Source organism: Platichthys flesus, chromosome 20 (assembly GCF_949316205.1).
Source record: "Platichthys flesus chromosome 20, fPlaFle2.1, whole genome shotgun sequence".
NCBI lineage: Eukaryota > Metazoa > Chordata > Actinopteri > Pleuronectiformes > Pleuronectidae > Platichthys > Platichthys flesus.
In genome coordinates, this window is record NC_084964.1 from 11,997,477 (window position 1) to 12,019,383 (window position 21,907).

Sequence of the window (21,907 nt, forward strand, 5' to 3'; positions counted from 1 at the left end):
ACAAAGATACAAAAACTAAATCATGCTTAAAACAACAAATACATTGCAAAGATCCCCCGATTTAAATAATGTTGTCTCCCTCCGCACGACAGGTAGCGTGGCCGAGCGGTCTAAGGCGCTGCGTTCAAGCTGGGGAACAATAGTCCGTCAAAGAAGGGGAAGAAAGGGGAAGGAAGGGGAAGAAAGGGGGAAGGAAGGGGAAGAAGAGAAAAGAGGAGAAAAGGGAGGAAAAAGGGAAAGAAGGAAAAGGAAAGGAGCGATGTGAAGTTTTATATCAATTTCTATTAGATAAATGTATTTCTAGCTGACTAGACACAAATATAACACTTTTGATGTTTTTGGTCATTGCACGAGTGGGACTCGAACCCTAGACTCCGGGATTGCGAAGGTGCGTGTTCATTCCTCATATGATTACGAATTTCCTCCTATTTTTCTACACATTATATTGTTATGAGACTAGTTCATTGTGTAATAACACCTACCTGCACTACCTCCCACTCCACAGGACTCATCAAACGACAGGAGTGGAGGATCTTTCCATTCCGGTCCCTCATCAGGACATTTCTTCTACTGTACATCAGAGACCACCTCCCATATTAACTTCACAAACCATGTTTCTCTTATTGAATGTGCTTCATCATTATAAGAATCACCATAATTATTCTTATGGAGGTTGTTGTTGTTGTTGATGTGCTGCTAACTGTCATTAAAAACACCCACTCATATATTGCTGTAAACCAGTTTTATGTGTTCATAGAAATAAGAATTATAGAAACATTGAATTTAAACAGACAGATAAAAAACAGGGCATATGGAATTGACTATCGCAGTAGTACCCAGAATTAAATACAAACATTTAAAAAAACTATTTACAATAAAACTATTATTTACAAATATGAACTATTTACATCTTTTTCCTCATTTCCTCCAACCACTGGTCTTTTGTTAAGGCTTCAAACTGAGGGCAATACACCTTTCCATGGTACTGGCTGTGTCCAGTGACAGAAGTGCGGAACTGGCCACACTTTTTGCAAGTGTTGCTGGCCACTGTTCGCCTATATGGCCTTTTAGGGGCGGGGTCAGCTTCCACTGTGCTGGTAGGCGCACTGGTTTGAGGATAGCTGCCTACTGGCACAGGAAAGACAACCTGAACCAGTCCGGATGGTGTTAAGATGTGAGGTGTAATGATGGGTCCTGGTGCTGGGGCTGGTGGGGTTGCATATAACTGTCTCTTCACTGGTCCCTTTGGCCTTATGTTGACAGGGAGCTGACCAGATCCCGTCTGCCTCTGTTTGGCCTGACCTGCTGTACTCTGAGGCAGCCGGTATTGATGTTCATTCCGGGCAGGCGTGGGTGCAGCAGGGAGCAATCTTGCCTCCTGAAGAGGCTCATCGGATTCTGCCAGGGCTGGAGGCAATGCAGTGCCTTGGAGCAGCACAGAGAGCTCCTGTTTCTTCTGCCGGTGATTATGCCACTGGATGAGCGTGCTCTGATTCACCTCCACCAGCTGAATTTCAGAACCCTGCATCACCCGGCAGTTGCCGACAACAAGCTGCCTTATCTTGCGGTAATCCCTCAAAATTAAGGACCACCGAGAAGTAGCCCTCTTACCCTTTTTTGCCGGGCTTTGGTGTATATTGCAGAGTCTGATGAACATGGTTTCCACCAACCGGCAGCAGTCAGGCCACTGGGCAGGTGTGCTACTCGCACCCAACATGCAGCGGGTGGTACTCTCCACACCAGGGGTTTTTGAGGGCGTCTTTGGAGTTCTGAAGCGTCCACTCAAAAGTCTCTCCTGATGTCGTGCTGCATAAACCACCCGCTGCTTGTCACCTTGATTCAGATTGTCCCACAGTGACACTATCCTACTCGCCTGTTGGTTGCTAAGACAAAGAGACGTCTGATCCCGAAGCGCCACCAAATACTCAGCAAGTCTGTCCACATGCTGGTATCCGGGGAGATTTTGGTCATCAACAGCCTGTAAAAAAGATTCAACAGTTTATAGGGTGTAAAACTTTCACTCACAAAACTTTTTTTGTTTAATGATAAAATATGTTAACATGTGTAATCAAAAATAGTGAAGAAGCATGCACATATCTACATGCATATTCTAAAACGAACACAGCTAGACTTACCATGTCTTCATCTTCAGCATGAATATCATCTTCAGAGGAGGAACTAGAGGCCAGGGTTGATGTGTCAGGTGCCAGGGTGGATGTACCAGGGACCTCAGAGGATGAGCCAGGTGCCAGGGTGGAAATACTAGGAGCCAGGGTGGATGTACCAGGAACCAGGGAGAGAAGAGGAGAAGAAATGGCAGAGGGATCAGGAGTCTGAGATGCTGAAGCCTGAGGAACCCCAAGGTTCAACACAGTGGGATCTTCCATGATGTCAGCAAAACCCTCATCAAGCTCCATGTCGTCCTCCACGTCATGCTGTTCTATCAGGGTTGCAGCTTCCTCTGAATCAGGGTGCATATCCTGCAGTGCCTGACCAGTCTGCCGGAACAGATATTGCATCCCTATGAGCTCTCCTGAAACAACAGAATTAAATTAGATTGTTTACAAAAGTTGATACAGTTAATAAAGGGTTTAAAAATTGAGGTAAATTACCAATGCAATCACAAATGCTTACCAGTGTACCGTGAGGGTGGACAGAACTGTGGTACCACCTTCCTGCCAAACAGCTTCTGATAATTGTTGTTGAGGGCCTGAACCAGGTCACTGGAGTAGCTGCGCAAAGGAGATTGTCCAGTGGACAGAGCAGCAACCCCCCGGTCGTGGTTCCATCTGTGAAGCCCTTCCAGGAGATATATCTGAAAGTTCAGACTGTTGGCACTCGTCCCTAAAAGTACACATTAAATACATATTAAATATCAAACGATGAAATATTCTTGGACTATTCAGCATATAAACTTAAATGTCTGACAGACACAAACCTGGTATGAAGCGGTTGAGGTGTAGATGAAATGACTCGAGAGATGTAGAGCCCCTGGCACATCTGTAAACAGGTAACCGCACACCTCCCTTTGTGAGCTCCCCTGTCTTGGTGTATAGAGCAACACCTGGTGGGTCCTGGATGCATTTGACGTGCTTTCTCTGGACACGCCAGATGTGCTCCATCCTCTCTCGGTCAAACAGGGGAACACCACTGGAGTCATTACCTCTGCTGCCCATCAGCAACCCAAGCAGCTCCTCCAGCAGGCGAATGGTGGTCTCCTCACCACGGGTCCTCCTACGACAGTGGAGAGACATCTCCTCCCTGGAGAGTTGTTTGTCTATGTCGCCATCAGTGAGGGAGGGCAGACCCTGGGACCGAAGCTGCTGCCTTTTTGCTTCTCGCAACAAAGCTAAATCAGCTGCATCCCACTCAAATATGCTCGCTGAAAGGCGAGACATAAATCCTGGGTACAGCTGATGAGCATCTGTTGTGCATCCCAGAGCAAGTCTGCGCATAAAGTGCCAGATATCAAGCCTTACAATAATGTCCGGCCACCCGCTGAATCTGGCCTTCAGCTTGGTCTCTCCTCCCTCGGTGCAGCAGCCACAGTCCACATATAAGGCAACAGGGGGATCCACACCGGCCAGCTGGTACCTCTTCATCAATCCCGCTGCCATCAAGTCCAGGCCAGCTCCCTCCTGAGCGGTCATGACACTGATGAGAACCTGACCGTACTCATTACCCACAGAGGTTAGCCAGTGGGCTGTCCCTTTGGCTGTTCCAGCGAGCTTCTTGGTGATCTGAAGCACAAAAAATGTAGAGGACCTCTGTGAACATGATTCAGAAATACAGGCAGTCGTTAATAATATATCTATAAGGCTATACAACCACCTCTGCTCCTAGTAAAACTACATGCAACCTCACTATGGACTGTCACTTTAACACTTCTCAACGGTGCAAAATTCACTGTACTATGTTTCTATATCCTTCTTTATATCCCTCACCCTAGTACTACTTGCTACTTATTTTTATGTCTTTCTGCTGCTGTAACATTCTAAATTTCCCCATTGAGGGACTAATCAATTACTTATTAATCTTAATATAATCAGCAGATTTGAAAGACAAAGAATCTTTTACCTTTCTGGTGGAATCCATCTTGAGGACTGTGCCATATGTTGAGGTAATCCTGGCCATGATGTCATCCACCCTCGTCAAAATGTCCTGGCAGTAAACGGACAGGAGCCACTTACAGCTCGGCACAACAGCAGGCTCTGGAGCCTCGGGAAACGACAGGGGCAGCAGTGCGGGTCGCTCGCTGAAGTCCACACACTCGTCGGTGTACATCAATGCGCGACTCATCCACTCCTCTGTGTGGTTCTCCTTCAGCTTCTTTAAAAGCTGCGTTGGGCTGTTACCAAGGCCTCTCTCCCGCAGTTTTCGGATCACCCGGATGTCACATGCAAACCTTGATCATAGACAGATATATCAGTAATTGTATTTTATATACTGCATTTCTACTTGAAAAGGCAAGAGAGTAAATTAACGGTAATCACTTTTGTGTGAGGATGACCCGGAATTGTGTCTGCTGTGCCTTGGACAGTTGTTTGAGGACAGTCTGACTCCAGGACACGTGGCTGGATCTACATTTGGTGCAGGTTAGTGTCTCTGTCACCATGTTGTACATCCTGTCCTCGTCCAGGACTCGGCGTGCCCTCTTGTGCAGACCCGCTCCTGTTAGCTGGTGCCCTCCACAGGCAAGGTTTGGACAGACCACCTTCACCTTCCACAGCTTGTAAGGCATCCAGACCAGAAGTGGATGGGCAAAAAAGCGGTCTGGACCCGGAGCCTGATGGTAAAGGCCACTAGGCTGTGGTGGAAAGTGCCAGAGCTTCAGATTCTCTTTAAGCACTAATTTTCCTCTTGGCCCCATCTTGAACAGAGACTTCACAATCCATTTATGGTCCACAGGAGGCAAGCCTTCTGACCACAAACGGGGCAGCTGTGTTTCAGTCTCTGTCCTGGAGTCAGCGGTCTGTGCAATAACAAAAAAATGGATCAACATATTTGATTATAATGAAAGACGCTGCTTATGCTCCACAGTATGAAATTAAATGTTAAATAACTCACTGACACAGAGGCACACACTGCTGTGGTGCTGAGGACAGGCACCGAAGCCTGAGCATGTGTCTGAGGGTCTGGAGCCTGTAAATACACAGCAAGGAAGATACATTGACAACACAATCGAAACATAAGCTATTAGTTCAAACAGCCGCGCTACATGAAACAATAATATTGAGGCTTCAAATTTTATTTTAGACTTGAATGGCTTTTAATGCTGTTAATAGTCTTGGGAAAACCTATACCTAAAATACTTACTAAGATAGCAATGCTGGCCGGAGAAGTTGTGGGGAGGTTGGTGGCTTGGGTCTGTAAAGCATTCAGTCTAAGTGAGTTGTCTTAAAAACACAATGTAAAGTGATGCAATTTGATCTCTTATTTACCTGTGTTACTCTCCTGCTAGCACTAAGATTCGGCTTTGCAGCCGTGACATGGGAGCCACCAAATCTAGGCTTTGTAAACTGAAAGGCAATAGAGCAAAAGGCTGTGTCACGAGAGGGTTATATTGTAAACAATCATTCAGTGAATCTTAATTAATCTCTGAATACCATTGACAAATTCAACAGGGGTCGCTGCTTTGGGACCGCACTGCCTGCTGTACTTTGTTTCTGCCCCACAGTGCCTGGGAGGACAGGAGCCACTGCTACTGCCTGTTGCACCACTGTGCCTGGAAGGGTGGGAGACACTGCTGCTGCTTGTCGCTCCACTGTGCGTGGAAGGACAGGAGCCACTGCTACTGCCTGTTGCACCACTGTGCCTGGAAGGGTGGGAGCCACTGCTACTGCCTGTCGCTCCACTGTGCCTGGAAGGACAGGAGCCACTGCTACTGCCTGTTGCCCTGTGGGACCCTGGGTAGTACTTGCTGTGGTTGGCTGTTGTGTCATGAGTACATACATTAGTGTTGTGTATATATAAATACATATATATATATATATATATATTACTTATATTGAAAAGGATTACCTTCTGAGTGTGGAATCCACATGTACAATGTCTCACATGACCAAACAAAGACTGATGTGAATGTCCCATCCTTGGACATTTCTCAATCTAAAAATAATAGATGTACATTTTAATTAAGTGCATACAACTTAAGTTACTGCTTTTTATGTATAACATTCATTGTGATAGTATAAAACAATGCAAATTAGGGTAATTTATGTACATATACCATTTGATAAAGCTGGTACCACTTCTTCTGCCTGGGAGCTGGCCTGTTTCCCTCCCCTGCAGGCCAGGACCCAGTGTTGGCAAACTTCCTCAGCCGTGACATCCACTCTGAGTCTGCCATTCCCTTATGTGATTTCGAAGCTGTTGCCTTTGGTGACAGAAATGCATGAACTTTTAAAGTAGATTTTAAATTGTAGGTACATGAAAAAGCCAGACCATCAGTCTTGTAATATTGTAATAATCCTATGAAAAACTCAGTTGTGGCATAAGGGTATTATGACAGATGAAAACTAAAGCATGTTATAGAAGGTAGCTAAAGACATGTTTATGAGAACATGACATATACATGTATATATATATCCTATTACAATAGCAAACAATGGCAGCAGATAAAAAGATAAATAATGGTGAAAGTGTTTGTAAGAAAACTAAATACACGTATATGACGACATTAGGTGACAGGAGGAATTACTCTTATATGTATAGTTATGTCATACCCCTGTATTAAATGTGTAAGTGCTGAGAGTAAACTGTATTCATTCTGTAACTCCCCCAACCCCAGCTTAAGCACCCCACCCCCACCCCTCGGTCGACACAAGAAAAAGAAAGCCAGTTTATAACGTGGAAAACGAAAACAAAGTCAATGATCATGACAACATGACAACAGGGGAAATTATTTCTATGTTACTACGTTAACCCTAGAGCCAACTTAAATAAATAACATTAACAAATGTCCGTCCATGACAACCGACGAAATCGCCGTCAGATAACAGAGTTTATTTTAATGCATTTAGCTAAATACATGGATATGACAACTTAACAAGACAGGAGGAAGAACTGCTTTACTTAAGGGCAAATCATGCAACTCTATTCAATGTGTAAATTCTTACCATTTTGAAGTGTAACTTAGTAGTTTCGAATGAAAGACTTAGCTTTAGCGTCGGACCGTTCTCAAGCTAGCGTAGCGTAAACTCCGGCGGCGCGGGTCCTCCCAGGTCAGCTCGTCCTCTGGGACCGCCCCCCAGCTTGCCCCCTCCCGGAGGCATCCCCGCCCACATCAGCTGTCTCAAACATTTCAACATTTAAGCCTTGTGATTGGTCAAATGTTTGAAATGTTCGAGCGAAGGGAACAATTCGCCCCAGCGATTGGCCGCTGAATGTTGAGGACGCGAACCTGATTGGCTGTCAGGTCAGATCTTCCTCAACATTTCAAACATTTCCCCGGACGATCCGACGGCTGCTGGGATTAAAGCTGGGGAACAATAGTCCGTCAAAGAAGGGGAAGAAAGGGGAAGGAAGGGGAAGAAAGGGGGAAGGAAGGGGAAGAAGAGAAAAGAGGAGAAAAGGGAGGAAAAAGGGAAAGAAGGAAAAGGAAAGGAGCGATGTGAAGTTTTATATCAATTTCTATTAGATAAATGTATTTCTAGCTGACTAGACACAAATATAACACTTTTGATGTTTTTGGTCATTGCACGAGTGGGACTCGAACCCTAGACTCCGGGATTGCGAAGGTGCGTGTTCATTCCTCATATGATTACGAATTTCCTCCTATTTTTCTACACATTATATTGTTATGAGACTAGTTCATTGTGTAATAACACCTACCTGCACTACCTCCCACTCCACAGGACTCATCAAACGACAGGAGTGGAGGATCTTTCCATTCCGGTCCCTCATCAGGACATTTCTTCTACTGTACATCAGAGACCACCTCCCATATTAACTTCACAAACCATGTTTCTCTTATTGAATGTGCTTCATCATTATAAGAATCACCATAATTATTCTTATGGAGGTTGTTGTTGTTGTTGATGTGCTGCTAACTGTCATTAAAAACACCCACTCATATATTGCTGTAAACCAGTTTTATGTGTTCATAGAAATAAGAATTATAGAAACATTGAATTTAAACAGACAGATAAAAAACAGGGCATATGGAATTGACTATCGCAGTAGTACCCAGAATTAAATACAAACATTTAAAAAAACTATTTACAATAAAACTATTATTTACAAATATGAACTATTTACATCTTTTTCCTCATTTCCTCCAACCACTGGTCTTTTGTTAAGGCTTCAAACTGAGGGCAATACACCTTTCCATGGTACTGGCTGTGTCCAGTGACAGAAGTGCGGAACTGGCCACACTTTTTGCAAGTGTTGCTGGCCACTGTTCGCCTATATGGCCTTTTAGGGGCGGGGTCAGCTTCCACTGTGCTGGTAGGCGCACTGGTTTGAGGATAGCTGCCTACTGGCACAGGAAAGACAACCTGAACCAGTCCGGATGGTGTTAAGATGTGAGGTGTAATGATGGGTCCTGGTGCTGGGGCTGGTGGGGTTGCATATAACTGTCTCTTCACTGGTCCCTTTGGCCTTATGTTGACAGGGAGCTGACCAGATCCCGTCTGCCTCTGTTTGGCCTGACCTGCTGTACTCTGAGGCAGCCGGTATTGATGTTCATTCCGGGCAGGCGTGGGTGCAGCAGGGAGCAATCTTGCCTCCTGAAGAGGCTCATCGGATTCTGCCAGGGCTGGAGGCAATGCAGTGCCTTGGAGCAGCACAGAGAGCTCCTGTTTCTTCTGCCGGTGATTATGCCACTGGATGAGCGTGCTCTGATTCACCTCCACCAGCTGAATTTCAGAACCCTGCATCACCCGGCAGTTGCCGACAACAAGCTGCCTTATCTTGCGGTAATCCCTCAAAATTAAGGACCACCGAGAAGTAGCCCTCTTACCCTTTTTTGCCGGGCTTTGGTGTATATTGCAGAGTCTGATGAACATGGTTTCCACCAACCGGCAGCAGTCAGGCCACTGGGCAGGTGTGCTACTCGCACCCAACATGCAGCGGGTGGTACTCTCCACACCAGGGGTTTTTGAGGGCGTCTTTGGAGTTCTGAAGCGTCCACTCAAAAGTCTCTCCTGATGTCGTGCTGCATAAACCACCCGCTGCTTGTCACCTTGATTCAGATTGTCCCACAGTGACACTATCCTACTCGCCTGTTGGTTGCTAAGACAAAGAGACGTCTGATCCCGAAGCGCCACCAAATACTCAGCAAGTCTGTCCACATGCTGGTATCCGGGGAGATTTTGGTCATCAACAGCCTGTAAAAAAGATTCAACAGTTTATAGGGTGTAAAACTTTCACTCACAAAACTTTTTTTGTTTAATGATAAAATATGTTAACATGTGTAATCAAAAATAGTGAAGAAGCATGCACATATCTACATGCATATTCTAAAACGAACACAGCTAGACTTACCATGTCTTCATCTTCAGCATGAATATCATCTTCAGAGGAGGAACTAGAGGCCAGGGTTGATGTGTCAGGTGCCAGGGTGGATGTACCAGGGACCTCAGAGGATGAGCCAGGTGCCAGGGTGGAAATACTAGGAGCCAGGGTGGATGTACCAGGAACCAGGGAGAGAAGAGGAGAAGAAATGGCAGAGGGATCAGGAGTCTGAGATGCTGAAGCCTGAGGAACCCCAAGGTTCAACACAGTGGGATCTTCCATGATGTCAGCAAAACCCTCATCAAGCTCCATGTCGTCCTCCACGTCATGCTGTTCTATCAGGGTTGCAGCTTCCTCTGAATCAGGGTGCATATCCTGCAGTGCCTGACCAGTCTGCCGGAACAGATATTGCATCCCTATGAGCTCTCCTGAAACAACAGAATTAAATTAGATTGTTTACAAAAGTTGATACAGTTAATAAAGGGTTTAAAAATTGAGGTAAATTACCAATGCAATCACAAATGCTTACCAGTGTACCGTGAGGGTGGACAGAACTGTGGTACCACCTTCCTGCCAAACAGCTTCTGATAATTGTTGTTGAGGGCCTGAACCAGGTCACTGGAGTAGCTGCGCAAAGGAGATTGTCCAGTGGACAGAGCAGCAACCCCCCGGTCGTGGTTCCATCTGTGAAGCCCTTCCAGGAGATATATCTGAAAGTTCAGACTGTTGGCACTCGTCCCTAAAAGTACACATTAAATACATATTAAATATCAAACGATGAAATATTCTTGGACTATTCAGCATATAAACTTAAATGTCTGACAGACACAAACCTGGTATGAAGCGGTTGAGGTGTAGATGAAATGACTCGAGAGATGTAGAGCCCCTGGCACATCTGTAAACAGGTAACCGCACACCTCCCTTTGTGAGCTCCCCTGTCTTGGTGTATAGAGCAACACCTGGTGGGTCCTGGATGCATTTGACGTGCTTTCTCTGGACACGCCAGATGTGCTCCATCCTCTCTCGGTCAAACAGGGGAACACCACTGGAGTCATTACCTCTGCTGCCCATCAGCAACCCAAGCAGCTCCTCCAGCAGGCGAATGGTGGTCTCCTCACCACGGGTCCTCCTACGACAGTGGAGAGACATCTCCTCCCTGGAGAGTTGTTTGTCTATGTCGCCATCAGTGAGGGAGGGCAGACCCTGGGACCGAAGCTGCTGCCTTTTTGCTTCTCGCAACAAAGCTAAATCAGCTGCATCCCACTCAAATATGCTCGCTGAAAGGCGAGACATAAATCCTGGGTACAGCTGATGAGCATCTGTTGTGCATCCCAGAGCAAGTCTGCGCATAAAGTGCCAGATATCAAGCCTTACAATAATGTCCGGCCACCCGCTGAATCTGGCCTTCAGCTTGGTCTCTCCTCCCTCGGTGCAGCAGCCACAGTCCACATATAAGGCAACAGGGGGATCCACACCGGCCAGCTGGTACCTCTTCATCAATCCCGCTGCCATCAAGTCCAGGCCAGCTCCCTCCTGAGCGGTCATGACACTGATGAGAACCTGACCGTACTCATTACCCACAGAGGTTAGCCAGTGGGCTGTCCCTTTGGCTGTTCCAGCGAGCTTCTTGGTGATCTGAAGCACAAAAAATGTAGAGGACCTCTGTGAACATGATTCAGAAATACAGGCAGTCGTTAATAATATATCTATAAGGCTATACAACCACCTCTGCTCCTAGTAAAACTACATGCAACCTCACTATGGACTGTCACTTTAACACTTCTCAACGGTGCAAAATTCACTGTACTATGTTTCTATATCCTTCTTTATATCCCTCACCCTAGTACTACTTGCTACTTATTTTTATGTCTTTCTGCTGCTGTAACATTCTAAATTTCCCCATTGAGGGACTAATCAATTACTTATTAATCTTAATATAATCAGCAGATTTGAAAGACAAAGAATCTTTTACCTTTCTGGTGGAATCCATCTTGAGGACTGTGCCATATGTTGAGGTAATCCTGGCCATGATGTCATCCACCCTCGTCAAAATGTCCTGGCAGTAAACGGACAGGAGCCACTTACAGCTCGGCACAACAGCAGGCTCTGGAGCCTCGGGAAACGACAGGGGCAGCAGTGCGGGTCGCTCGCTGAAGTCCACACACTCGTCGGTGTACATCAATGCGCGACTCATCCACTCCTCTGTGTGGTTCTCCTTCAGCTTCTTTAAAAGCTGCGTTGGGCTGTTACCAAGGCCTCTCTCCCGCAGTTTTCGGATCACCCGGATGTCACATGCAAACCTTGATCATAGACAGATATATCAGTAATTGTATTTTATATACTGCATTTCTACTTGAAAAGGCAAGAGAGTAAATTAACGGTAATCACTTTTGTGTGAGGATGACCCGGAATTGTGTCTGCTGTGCCTTGGACAGTTGTTTGAGGACAGTCTGACTCCAGGACACGTGGCTGGATCTACATTTGGTGCAGGTTAGTGTCTCTGTCACCATGTTGTACATCCTGTCCTCGTCCAGGACTCGGCGTGCCCTCTTGTGCAGACCCGCTCCTGTTAGCTGGTGCCCTCCACAGGCAAGGTTTGGACAGACCACCTTCACCTTCCACAGCTTGTAAGGCATCCAGACCAGAAGTGGATGGGCAAAAAAGCGGTCTGGACCCGGAGCCTGATGGTAAAGGCCACTAGGCTGTGGTGGAAAGTGCCAGAGCTTCAGATTCTCTTTAAGCACTAATTTTCCTCTTGGCCCCATCTTGAACAGAGACTTCACAATCCATTTATGGTCCACAGGAGGCAAGCCTTCTGACCACAAACGGGGCAGCTGTGTTTCAGTCTCTGTCCTGGAGTCAGCGGTCTGTGCAATAACAAAAAAATGGATCAACATATTTGATTATAATGAAAGACGCTGCTTATGCTCCACAGTATGAAATTAAATGTTAAATAACTCACTGACACAGAGGCACACACTGCTGTGGTGCTGAGGACAGGCACCGAAGCCTGAGCATGTGTCTGAGGGTCTGGAGCCTGTAAATACACAGCAAGGAAGATACATTGACAACACAATCGAAACATAAGCTATTAGTTCAAACAGCCGCGCTACATGAAACAATAATATTGAGGCTTCAAATTTTATTTTAGACTTGAATGGCTTTTAATGCTGTTAATAGTCTTGGGAAAACCTATACCTAAAATACTTACTAAGATAGCAATGCTGGCCGGAGAAGTTGTGGGGAGGTTGGTGGCTTGGGTCTGTAAAGCATTCAGTCTAAGTGAGTTGTCTTAAAAACACAATGTAAAGTGATGCAATTTGATCTCTTATTTACCTGTGTTACTCTCCTGCTAGCACTAAGATTCGGCTTTGCAGCCGTGACATGGGAGCCACCAAATCTAGGCTTTGTAAACTGAAAGGCAATAGAGCAAAAGGCTGTGTCACGAGAGGGTTATATTGTAAACAATCATTCAGTGAATCTTAATTAATCTCTGAATACCATTGACAAATTCAACAGGGGTCGCTGCTTTGGGACCGCACTGCCTGCTGTACTTTGTTTCTGCCCCACAGTGCCTGGGAGGACAGGAGCCACTGCTACTGCCTGTTGCACCACTGTGCCTGGAAGGGTGGGAGACACTGCTGCTGCTTGTCGCTCCACTGTGCGTGGAAGGACAGGAGCCACTGCTACTGCCTGTTGCACCACTGTGCCTGGAAGGGTGGGAGCCACTGCTACTGCCTGTCGCTCCACTGTGCCTGGAAGGACAGGAGCCACTGCTACTGCCTGTTGCCCTGTGGGACCCTGGGTAGTACTTGCTGTGGTTGGCTGTTGTGTCATGAGTACATACATTAGTGTTGTGTATATATAAATACATATATATATATATATATATATTACTTATATTGAAAAGGATTACCTTCTGAGTGTGGAATCCACATGTACAATGTCTCACATGACCAAACAAAGACTGATGTGAATGTCCCATCCTTGGACATTTCTCAATCTAAAAATAATAGATGTACATTTTAATTAAGTGCATACAACTTAAGTTACTGCTTTTTATGTATAACATTCATTGTGATAGTATAAAACAATGCAAATTAGGGTAATTTATGTACATATACCATTTGATAAAGCTGGTACCACTTCTTCTGCCTGGGAGCTGGCCTGTTTCCCTCCCCTGCAGGCCAGGACCCAGTGTTGGCAAACTTCCTCAGCCGTGACATCCACTCTGAGTCTGCCATTCCCTTATGTGATTTCGAAGCTGTTGCCTTTGGTGACAGAAATGCATGAACTTTTAAAGTAGATTTTAAATTGTAGGTACATGAAAAAGCCAGACCATCAGTCTTGTAATATTGTAATAATCCTATGAAAAACTCAGTTGTGGCATAAGGGTATTATGACAGATGAAAACTAAAGCATGTTATAGAAGGTAGCTAAAGACATGTTTATGAGAACATGACATATACATGTATATATATATCCTATTACAATAGCAAACAATGGCAGCAGATAAAAAGATAAATAATGGTGAAAGTGTTTGTAAGAAAACTAAATACACGTATATGACGACATTAGGTGACAGGAGGAATTACTCTTATATGTATAGTTATGTCATACCCCTGTATTAAATGTGTAAGTGCTGAGAGTAAACTGTATTCATTCTGTAACTCCCCCAACCCCAGCTTAAGCACCCCACCCCCACCCCTCGGTCGACACAAGAAAAAGAAAGCCAGTTTATAACGTGGAAAACGAAAACAAAGTCAATGATCATGACAACATGACAACAGGGGAAATTATTTCTATGTTACTACGTTAACCCTAGAGCCAACTTAAATAAATAACATTAACAAATGTCCGTCCATGACAACCGACGAAATCGCCGTCAGATAACAGAGTTTATTTTAATGCATTTAGCTAAATACATGGATATGACAACTTAACAAGACAGGAGGAAGAACTGCTTTACTTAAGGGCAAATCATGCAACTCTATTCAATGTGTAAATTCTTACCATTTTGAAGTGTAACTTAGTAGTTTCGAATGAAAGACTTAGCTTTAGCGTCGGACCGTTCTCAAGCTAGCGTAGCGTAAACTCCGGCGGCGCGGGTCCTCCCAGGTCAGCTCGTCCTCTGGGACCGCCCCCCAGCTTGCCCCCTCCCGGAGGCATCCCCGCCCACATCAGCTGTCTCAAACATTTCAACATTTAAGCCTTGTGATTGGTCAAATGTTTGAAATGTTCGAGCGAAGGGAACAATTCGCCCCAGCGATTGGCCGCTGAATGTTGAGGACGCGAACCTGATTGGCTGTCAGGTCAGATCTTCCTCAACATTTCAAACATTTCCCCGGACGATCCGACGGCTGCTGGGATTAAAGCTGGGGAACAATAGTCCGTCAAAGAAGGGGAAGAAAGGGGAAGGAAGGGGAAGAAAGGGGGAAGGAAGGGGAAGAAGAGAAAAGAGGAGAAAAGGGAGGAAAAAGGGAAAGAAGGAAAAGGAAAGGAGCGATGTGAAGTTTTATATCAATTTCTATTAGATAAATGTATTTCTAGCTGACTAGACACAAATATAACACTTTTGATGTTTTTGGTCATTGCACGAGTGGGACTCGAACCCTAGACTCCGGGATTGCGAAGGTGCGTGTTCATTCCTCATATGATTACGAATTTCCTCCTATTTTTCTACACATTATATTGTTATGAGACTAGTTCATTGTGTAATAACACCTACCTGCACTACCTCCCACTCCACAGGACTCATCAAACGACAGGAGTGGAGGATCTTTCCATTCCGGTCCCTCATCAGGACATTTCTTCTACTGTACATCAGAGACCACCTCCCATATTAACTTCACAAACCATGTTTCTCTTATTGAATGTGCTTCATCATTATAAGAATCACCATAATTATTCTTATGGAGGTTGTTGTTGTTGTTGATGTGCTGCTAACTGTCATTAAAAACACCCACTCATATATTGCTGTAAACCAGTTTTATGTGTTCATAGAAATAAGAATTATAGAAACATTGAATTTAAACAGACAGATAAAAAACAGGGCATATGGAATTGACTATCGCAGTAGTACCCAGAATTAAATACAAACATTTAAAAAAACTATTTACAATAAAACTATTATTTACAAATATGAACTATTTACATCTTTTTCCTCATTTCCTCCAACCACTGGTCTTTTGTTAAGGCTTCAAACTGAGGGCAATACACCTTTCCATGGTACTGGCTGTGTCCAGTGACAGAAGTGCGGAACTGGCCACACTTTTTGCAAGTGTTGCTGGCCACTGTTCGCCTATATGGCCTTTTAGGGGCGGGGTCAGCTTCCACTGTGCTGGTAGGCGCACTGGTTTGAGGATAGCTGCCTACTGGCACAGGAAAGACAACCTGAACCAGTCCGGATGGTGTTAAGATGTGAGGTGTAATGATGGGTCCTGGTGCTGGGGCTGGTGGGGTTGCATATAACTGTCTCTTCACTGGTCCCTTTGGCCTTATGTTGACAGGGAGCTGACCAGATCCCGTCTGCCTCTGTTTGGCCTGACCTGCTGTACTCTGAGGCAGCCGGTATTGATGTTCATTCCGGGCAGGCGTGGGTGCAGCAGGGAGCAATCTTGCCTCCTGAAGAGGCTCATCGGATTCTGCCAGGGCTGGAGGCAATGCAGTGCCTTGGAGCAGCACAGAGAGCTCCTGTTTCTTCTGCCGGTGATTATGCCACTGGATGAGCGTGCTCTGATTCACCTCCACCAGCTGAATTTCAGAACCCTGCATCACCCGGCAGTTGCCGACAACAAGCTGCCTTATCTTGCGGTAATCCCTCAAAATTAAGGACCACCGAGAAGTAGCCCTCTTACCCTTTTTTGCCGGGCTTTGGTGTATATTGCAGAGTCTGATGAACATGGTTTCCACCAACCGGCAGCAGTCAGGCCACTGGGCAGGTGTGCTACTCGCACCCAACATGCAGCGGGTGGTACTCTCCACACCAGGGGTTTTTGAGGGCGTCTTTGGAGTTCTGAAGCGTCCACTCAAAAGTCTCTCCTGATGTCGTGCTGCATAAACCACCCGCTGCTTGTCACCTTGATTCAGATTGTCCCACAGTGACACTATCCTACTCGCCTGTTGGTTGCTAAGACAAAGAGACGTCTGATCCCGAAGCGCCACCAAATACTCAGCAAGTCTGTCCACATGCTGGTATCCGGGGAGATTTTGGTCATCAACAGCCTGTAAAAAAGATTCAACAGTTTATAGGGTGTAAAACTTTCACTCACAAAACTTTTTTTGTTTAATGATAAAATATGTTAACATGTGTAATCAAAAATAGTGAAGAAGCATGCACATATCTACATGCATATTCTAAAACGAACACAGCTAGACTTACCATGTCTTCATCTTCAGCATGAATATCATCTTCAGAGGAGGAACTAGAGGCCAGGGTTGATGTGTCAGGTGCCAGGGTGGATGTACCAGGGACCTCAGAGGATGAGCCAGGTGCCAGGGTGGAAATACTAGGAGCCAGGGTGGATGTACCAGGAACCAGGGAGAGAAGAGGAGAAGAAATGGCAGAGGGATCAGGAGTCTGAGATGCTGAAGCCTGAGGAACCCCAAGGTTCAACACAGTGGGATCTTCCATGATGTCAGCAAAACCCTCATCAAGCTCCATGTCGTCCTCCACGTCATGCTGTTCTATCAGGGTTGCAGCTTCCTCTGAATCAGGGTGCATATCCTGCAGTGCCTGACCAGTCTGCCGGAACAGATATTGCATCCCTATGAGCTCTCCTGAAACAACAGAATTAAATTAGATTGTTTACAAAAGTTGATACAGTTAATAAAGGGTTTAAAAATTGAGGTAAATTACCAATGCAATCACAAATGCTTACCAGTGTACCGTGAGGGTGGACAGAACTGTGGTACCACCTTCCTGCCAAACAGCTTCTGATAATTGTTGTTGAGGGCCTGAACCAGGTCACTGGAGTAGCTGCGCAAAGGAGATTGTCCAGTGGACAGAGCAGCAACCCCCCGGTCGTGGTTCCATCTGTGAAGCCCTTCCAGGAGATATATCTGAAAGTTCAGACTGTTGGCACTCGTCCCTAAAAGTACACATTAAATACATATTAAATATCAAACGATGAAATATTCTTGGACTATTCAGCATATAAACTTAAATGTCTGACAGACACAAACCTGGTATGAAGCGGTTGAGGTGTAGATGAAATGACTCGAGAGATGTAGAGCCCCTGGCACATCTGTAAACAGGTAACCGCACACCTCCCTTTGTGAGCTCCCCTGTCTTGGTGTATAGAGCAACACCTGGTGGGTCCTGGATGCATTTGACGTGCTTTCTCTGGACACGCCAGATGTGCTCCATCCTCTCTCGGTCAAACAGGGGAACACCACTGGAGTCATTACCTCTGCTGCCCATCAGCAACCCAAGCAGCTCCTCCAGCAGGCGAATGGTGGTCTCCTCACCACGGGTCCTCCTACGACAGTGGAGAGACATCTCCTCCCTGGAGAGTTGTTTGTCTATGTCGCCATCAGTGAGGGAGGGCAGACCCTGGGACCGAAGCTGCTGCCTTTTTGCTTCTCGCAACAAAGCTAAATCAGCTGCATCCCACTCAAATATGCTCGCTGAAAGGCGAGACATAAATCCTGGGTACAGCTGATGAGCATCTGTTGTGCATCCCAGAGCAAGTCTGCGCATAAAGTGCCAGATATCAAGCCTTACAATAATGTCCGGCCACCCGCTGAATCTGGCCTTCAGCTTGGTCTCTCCTCCCTCGGTGCAGCAGCCACAGTCCACATATAAGGCAACAGGGGGATCCACACCGGCCAGCTGGTACCTCTTCATCAATCCCGCTGCCATCAAGTCCAGGCCAGCTCCCTCCTGAGCGGTCATGACACTGATGAGAACCTGACCGTACTCATTACCCACAGAGGTTAGCCAGTGGGCTGTCCCTTTGGCTGTTCCAGCGAGCTTCTTGGTGATCTGAAGCACAAAAAATGTAGAGGACCTCTGTGAACATGATTCAGAAATACAGGCAGTCGTTAATAATATATCTATAAGGCTATACAACCACCTCTGCTCCTAGTAAAACTACATGCAACCTCACTATGGACTGTCACTTTAACACTTCTCAACGGTGCAAAATTCACTGTACTATGTTTCTATATCCTTCTTTATATCCCTCACCCTAGTACTACTTGCTACTTATTTTTATGTCTTTCTGCTGCTGTAACATTCTAAATTTCCCCATTGAGGGACTAATCAATTACTTATTAATCTTAATATAATCAGCAGATTTGAAAGACAAAGAATCTTTTACCTTTCTGGTGGAATCCATCTTGAGGACTGTGCCATATGTTGAGGTAATCCTGGCCATGATGTCATCCACCCTCGTCAAAATGTCCTGGCAGTAAACGGACAGGAGCCACTTACAGCTCGGCACAACAGCAGGCTCTGGAGCCTCGGGAAACGACAGGGGCAGCAGTGCGGGTCGCTCGCTGAAGTCCACACACTCGTCGGTGTACATCAATGCGCGACTCATCCACTCCTCTGTGTGGTTCTCCTTCAGCTTCTTTAAAAGCTGCGTTGGGCTGTTACCAAGGCCTCTCTCCCGCAGTTTTCGGATCACCCGGATGTCACATGCAAACCTTGATCATAGACAGATATATCAGTAATTGTATTTTATATACTGCATTTCTACTTGAAAAGGCAAGAGAGTAAATTAACGGTAATCACTTTTGTGTGAGGATGACCCGGAATTGTGTCTGCTGTGCCTTGGACAGTTGTTTGAGGACAGTCTGACTCCAGGACACGTGGCTGGATCTACATTTGGTGCAGGTTAGTGTCTCTGTCACCATGTTGTACATCCTGTCCTCGTCCAGGACTCGGCGTGCCCTCTTGTGCAGACCCGCTCCTGTTAGCTGGTGCCCTCCACAGGCAAGGTTTGGACAGACCACCTTCACCTTCCACAGCTTGTAAGGCATCCAGACCAGAAGTGGATGGGCAAAAAAGCGGTCTGGACCCGGAGCCTGATGGTAAAGGCCACTAGGCTGTGGTGGAAAGTGCCAGAGCTTCAGATTCTCTTTAAGCACTAATTTTCCTCTTGGCCCCATCTTGAACAGAGACTTCACAATCCATTTATGGTCCACAGGAGGCAAGCCTTCTGACCACAAACGGGGCAGCTGTGTTTCAGTCTCTGTCCTGGAGTCAGCGGTCTGTGCAATAACAAAAAAATGGATCAACATATTTGATTATAATGAAAGACGCTGCTTATGCTCCACAGTATGAAATTAAATGTTAAATAACTCACTGACACAGAGGCACACACTGCTGTGGTGCTGAGGACAGGCACCGAAGCCTGAGCATGTGTCTGAGGGTCTGGAGCCTGTAAATACACAGCAAGGAAGATACATTGACAACACAATCGAAACATAAGCTATTAGTTCAAACAGCCGCGCTACATGAAACAATAATATTGAGGCTTCAAATTTTATTTTAGACTTGAATGGCTTTTAATGCTGTTAATAGTCTTGGGAAAACCTATACCTAAAATACTTACTAAGATAGCAATGCTGGCCGGAGAAGTTGTGGGGAGGTTGGTGGCTTGGGTCTGTAAAGCATTCAGTCTAAGTGAGTTGTCTTAAAAACACAATGTAAAGTGATGCAATTTGATCTCTTATTTACCTGTGTTACTCTCCTGCTAGCACTAAGATTCGGCTTTGCAGCCGTGACATGGGAGCCACCAAATCTAGGCTTTGTAAACTGAAAGGCAATAGAGCAAAAGGCTGTGTCACGAGAGGGTTATATTGTAAACAATCATTCAGTGAATCTTAATTAATCTCTGAATACCATTGACAAATTCAACAGGGGTCGCTGCTTTGGGACCGCACTGCCTGCTGTACTTTGTTTCTGCCCCACAGTGCCTGGGAGGACAGGAGCCACTGCTACTGCCTGTTGCACCACTGTGCCTGGAAGGGTGGGAGACACTGCTGCTGCTTGTCGCTCCACTGTGCGTGGAAGGACAGGAGCCACTGCTACTGCCTGTTGCACCACTGTGCCTGGAAGGGTGGGAGCCACTGCTACTGCCTGTCGCTCCACTGTGCCTGGAAGGACAGGAGCCACTGCTACTGCCTGTTGCCCTGTGGGACCCTGGGTAGTACTTGCTGTGGTTGGCTGTTGTGTCATGAGTACATACATTAGTGTTGTGTATATATAAATACATATATATATATATATATATATTACTTATATTGAAAAGGATTACCTTCTGAGTGTGGAATCCACATGTACAATGTCTCACATGACCAAACAAAGACTGATGTGAATGTCCCATCCTTGGACATTTCTCAATCTAAAAATAATAGATGTACATTTTAATTAAGTGCATACAACTTAAGTTACTGCTTTTTATGTATAACATTCATTGTGATAGTATAAAACAATGCAAATTAGGGTAATTTATGTACATATACCATTTGATAAAGCTGGTACCACTTCTTCTGCCTGGGAGCTGGCCTGTTTCCCTCCCCTGCAGGCCAGGACCCAGTGTTGGCAAACTTCCTCAGCCGTGACATCCACTCTGAGTCTGCCATTCCCTTATGTGATTTCGAAGCTGTTGCCTTTGGTGACAGAAATGCATGAACTTTTAAAGTAGATTTTAAATTGTAGGTACATGAAAAAGCCAGACCATCAGTCTTGTAATATTGTAATAATCCTATGAAAAACTCAGTTGTGGCATAAGGGTATTATGACAGATGAAAACTAAAGCATGTTATAGAAGGTAGCTAAAGACATGTTTATGAGAACATGACATATACATGTATATATATATCCTATTACAATAGCAAACAATGGCAGCAGATAAAAAGATAAATAATGGTGAAAGTGTTTGTAAGAAAACTAAATACACGTATATGACGACATTAGGTGACAGGAGGAATTACTCTTATATGTATAGTTATGTCATACCCCTGTATTAAATGTGTAAGTGCTGAGAGTAAACTGTATTCATTCTGTAACTCCCCCAACCCCAGCTTAAGCACCCCACCCCCACCCCTCGGTCGACACAAGAAAAAGAAAGCCAGTTTATAACGTGGAAAACGAAAACAAAGTCAATGATCATGACAACATGACAACAGGGGAAATTATTTCTATGTTACTACGTTAACCCTAGAGCCAACTTAAATAAATAACATTAACAAATGTCCGTCCATGACAACCGACGAAATCGCCGTCAGATAACAGAGTTTATTTTAATGCATTTAGCTAAATACATGGATATGACAACTTAACAAGACAGGAGGAAGAACTGCTTTACTTAAGGGCAAATCATGCAACTCTATTCAATGTGTAAATTCTTACCATTTTGAAGTGTAACTTAGTAGTTTCGAATGAAAGACTTAGCTTTAGCGTCGGACCGTTCTCAAGCTAGCGTAGCGTAAACTCCGG

General features: G+C 45.4%; 3 protein-coding genes across 3 annotated transcripts; all 3 read right to left on the reverse strand.

Annotated features, from left to right (window-relative positions):
* Positions 1–1,079: 1,079 nt before the first annotated feature.
* On the reverse strand, positions 1,080–4,966 carry LOC133931804 (uncharacterized). The gene is made up of 7 exons (XM_062378751.1): positions 4,494–4,966; positions 4,078–4,405; positions 2,939–3,740; positions 2,635–2,844; positions 2,136–2,533; positions 1,303–1,978; positions 1,080–1,147 (listed from the first exon to the last, which is right to left on the reverse strand). Exons 1-7 carry the CDS (start codon positions 4,868–4,870, stop codon positions 1,080–1,082), a joined length of 2,859 nt encoding a protein of 952 aa, XP_062234735.1. The 5' UTR covers positions 4,871–4,966.
* Positions 4,967–8,430: 3,464 nt separating this feature from the next.
* On the reverse strand, positions 8,431–12,317 carry LOC133931805 (uncharacterized). Its single transcript, XM_062378752.1, has 7 exons — positions 11,845–12,317; positions 11,429–11,756; positions 10,290–11,091; positions 9,986–10,195; positions 9,487–9,884; positions 8,654–9,329; positions 8,431–8,498 (listed from the first exon to the last, which is right to left on the reverse strand). Exons 1-7 carry the CDS (start codon positions 12,219–12,221, stop codon positions 8,431–8,433), a joined length of 2,859 nt encoding a protein of 952 aa, XP_062234736.1. The 5' UTR covers positions 12,222–12,317.
* A 3,464-nt stretch (positions 12,318–15,781) lies between these two features.
* Positions 15,782–19,668, reverse strand: LOC133931806 (uncharacterized). Its single transcript, XM_062378753.1, has 7 exons — positions 19,196–19,668; positions 18,780–19,107; positions 17,641–18,442; positions 17,337–17,546; positions 16,838–17,235; positions 16,005–16,680; positions 15,782–15,849 (listed from the first exon to the last, which is right to left on the reverse strand). The coding sequence occupies exons 1-7, from the start codon at positions 19,570–19,572 to the stop codon at positions 15,782–15,784; spliced, it is 2,859 nt and encodes a 952-aa protein (XP_062234737.1). The 5' UTR covers positions 19,573–19,668.
* Positions 19,669–21,907: the final 2,239 nt, after the last annotated feature.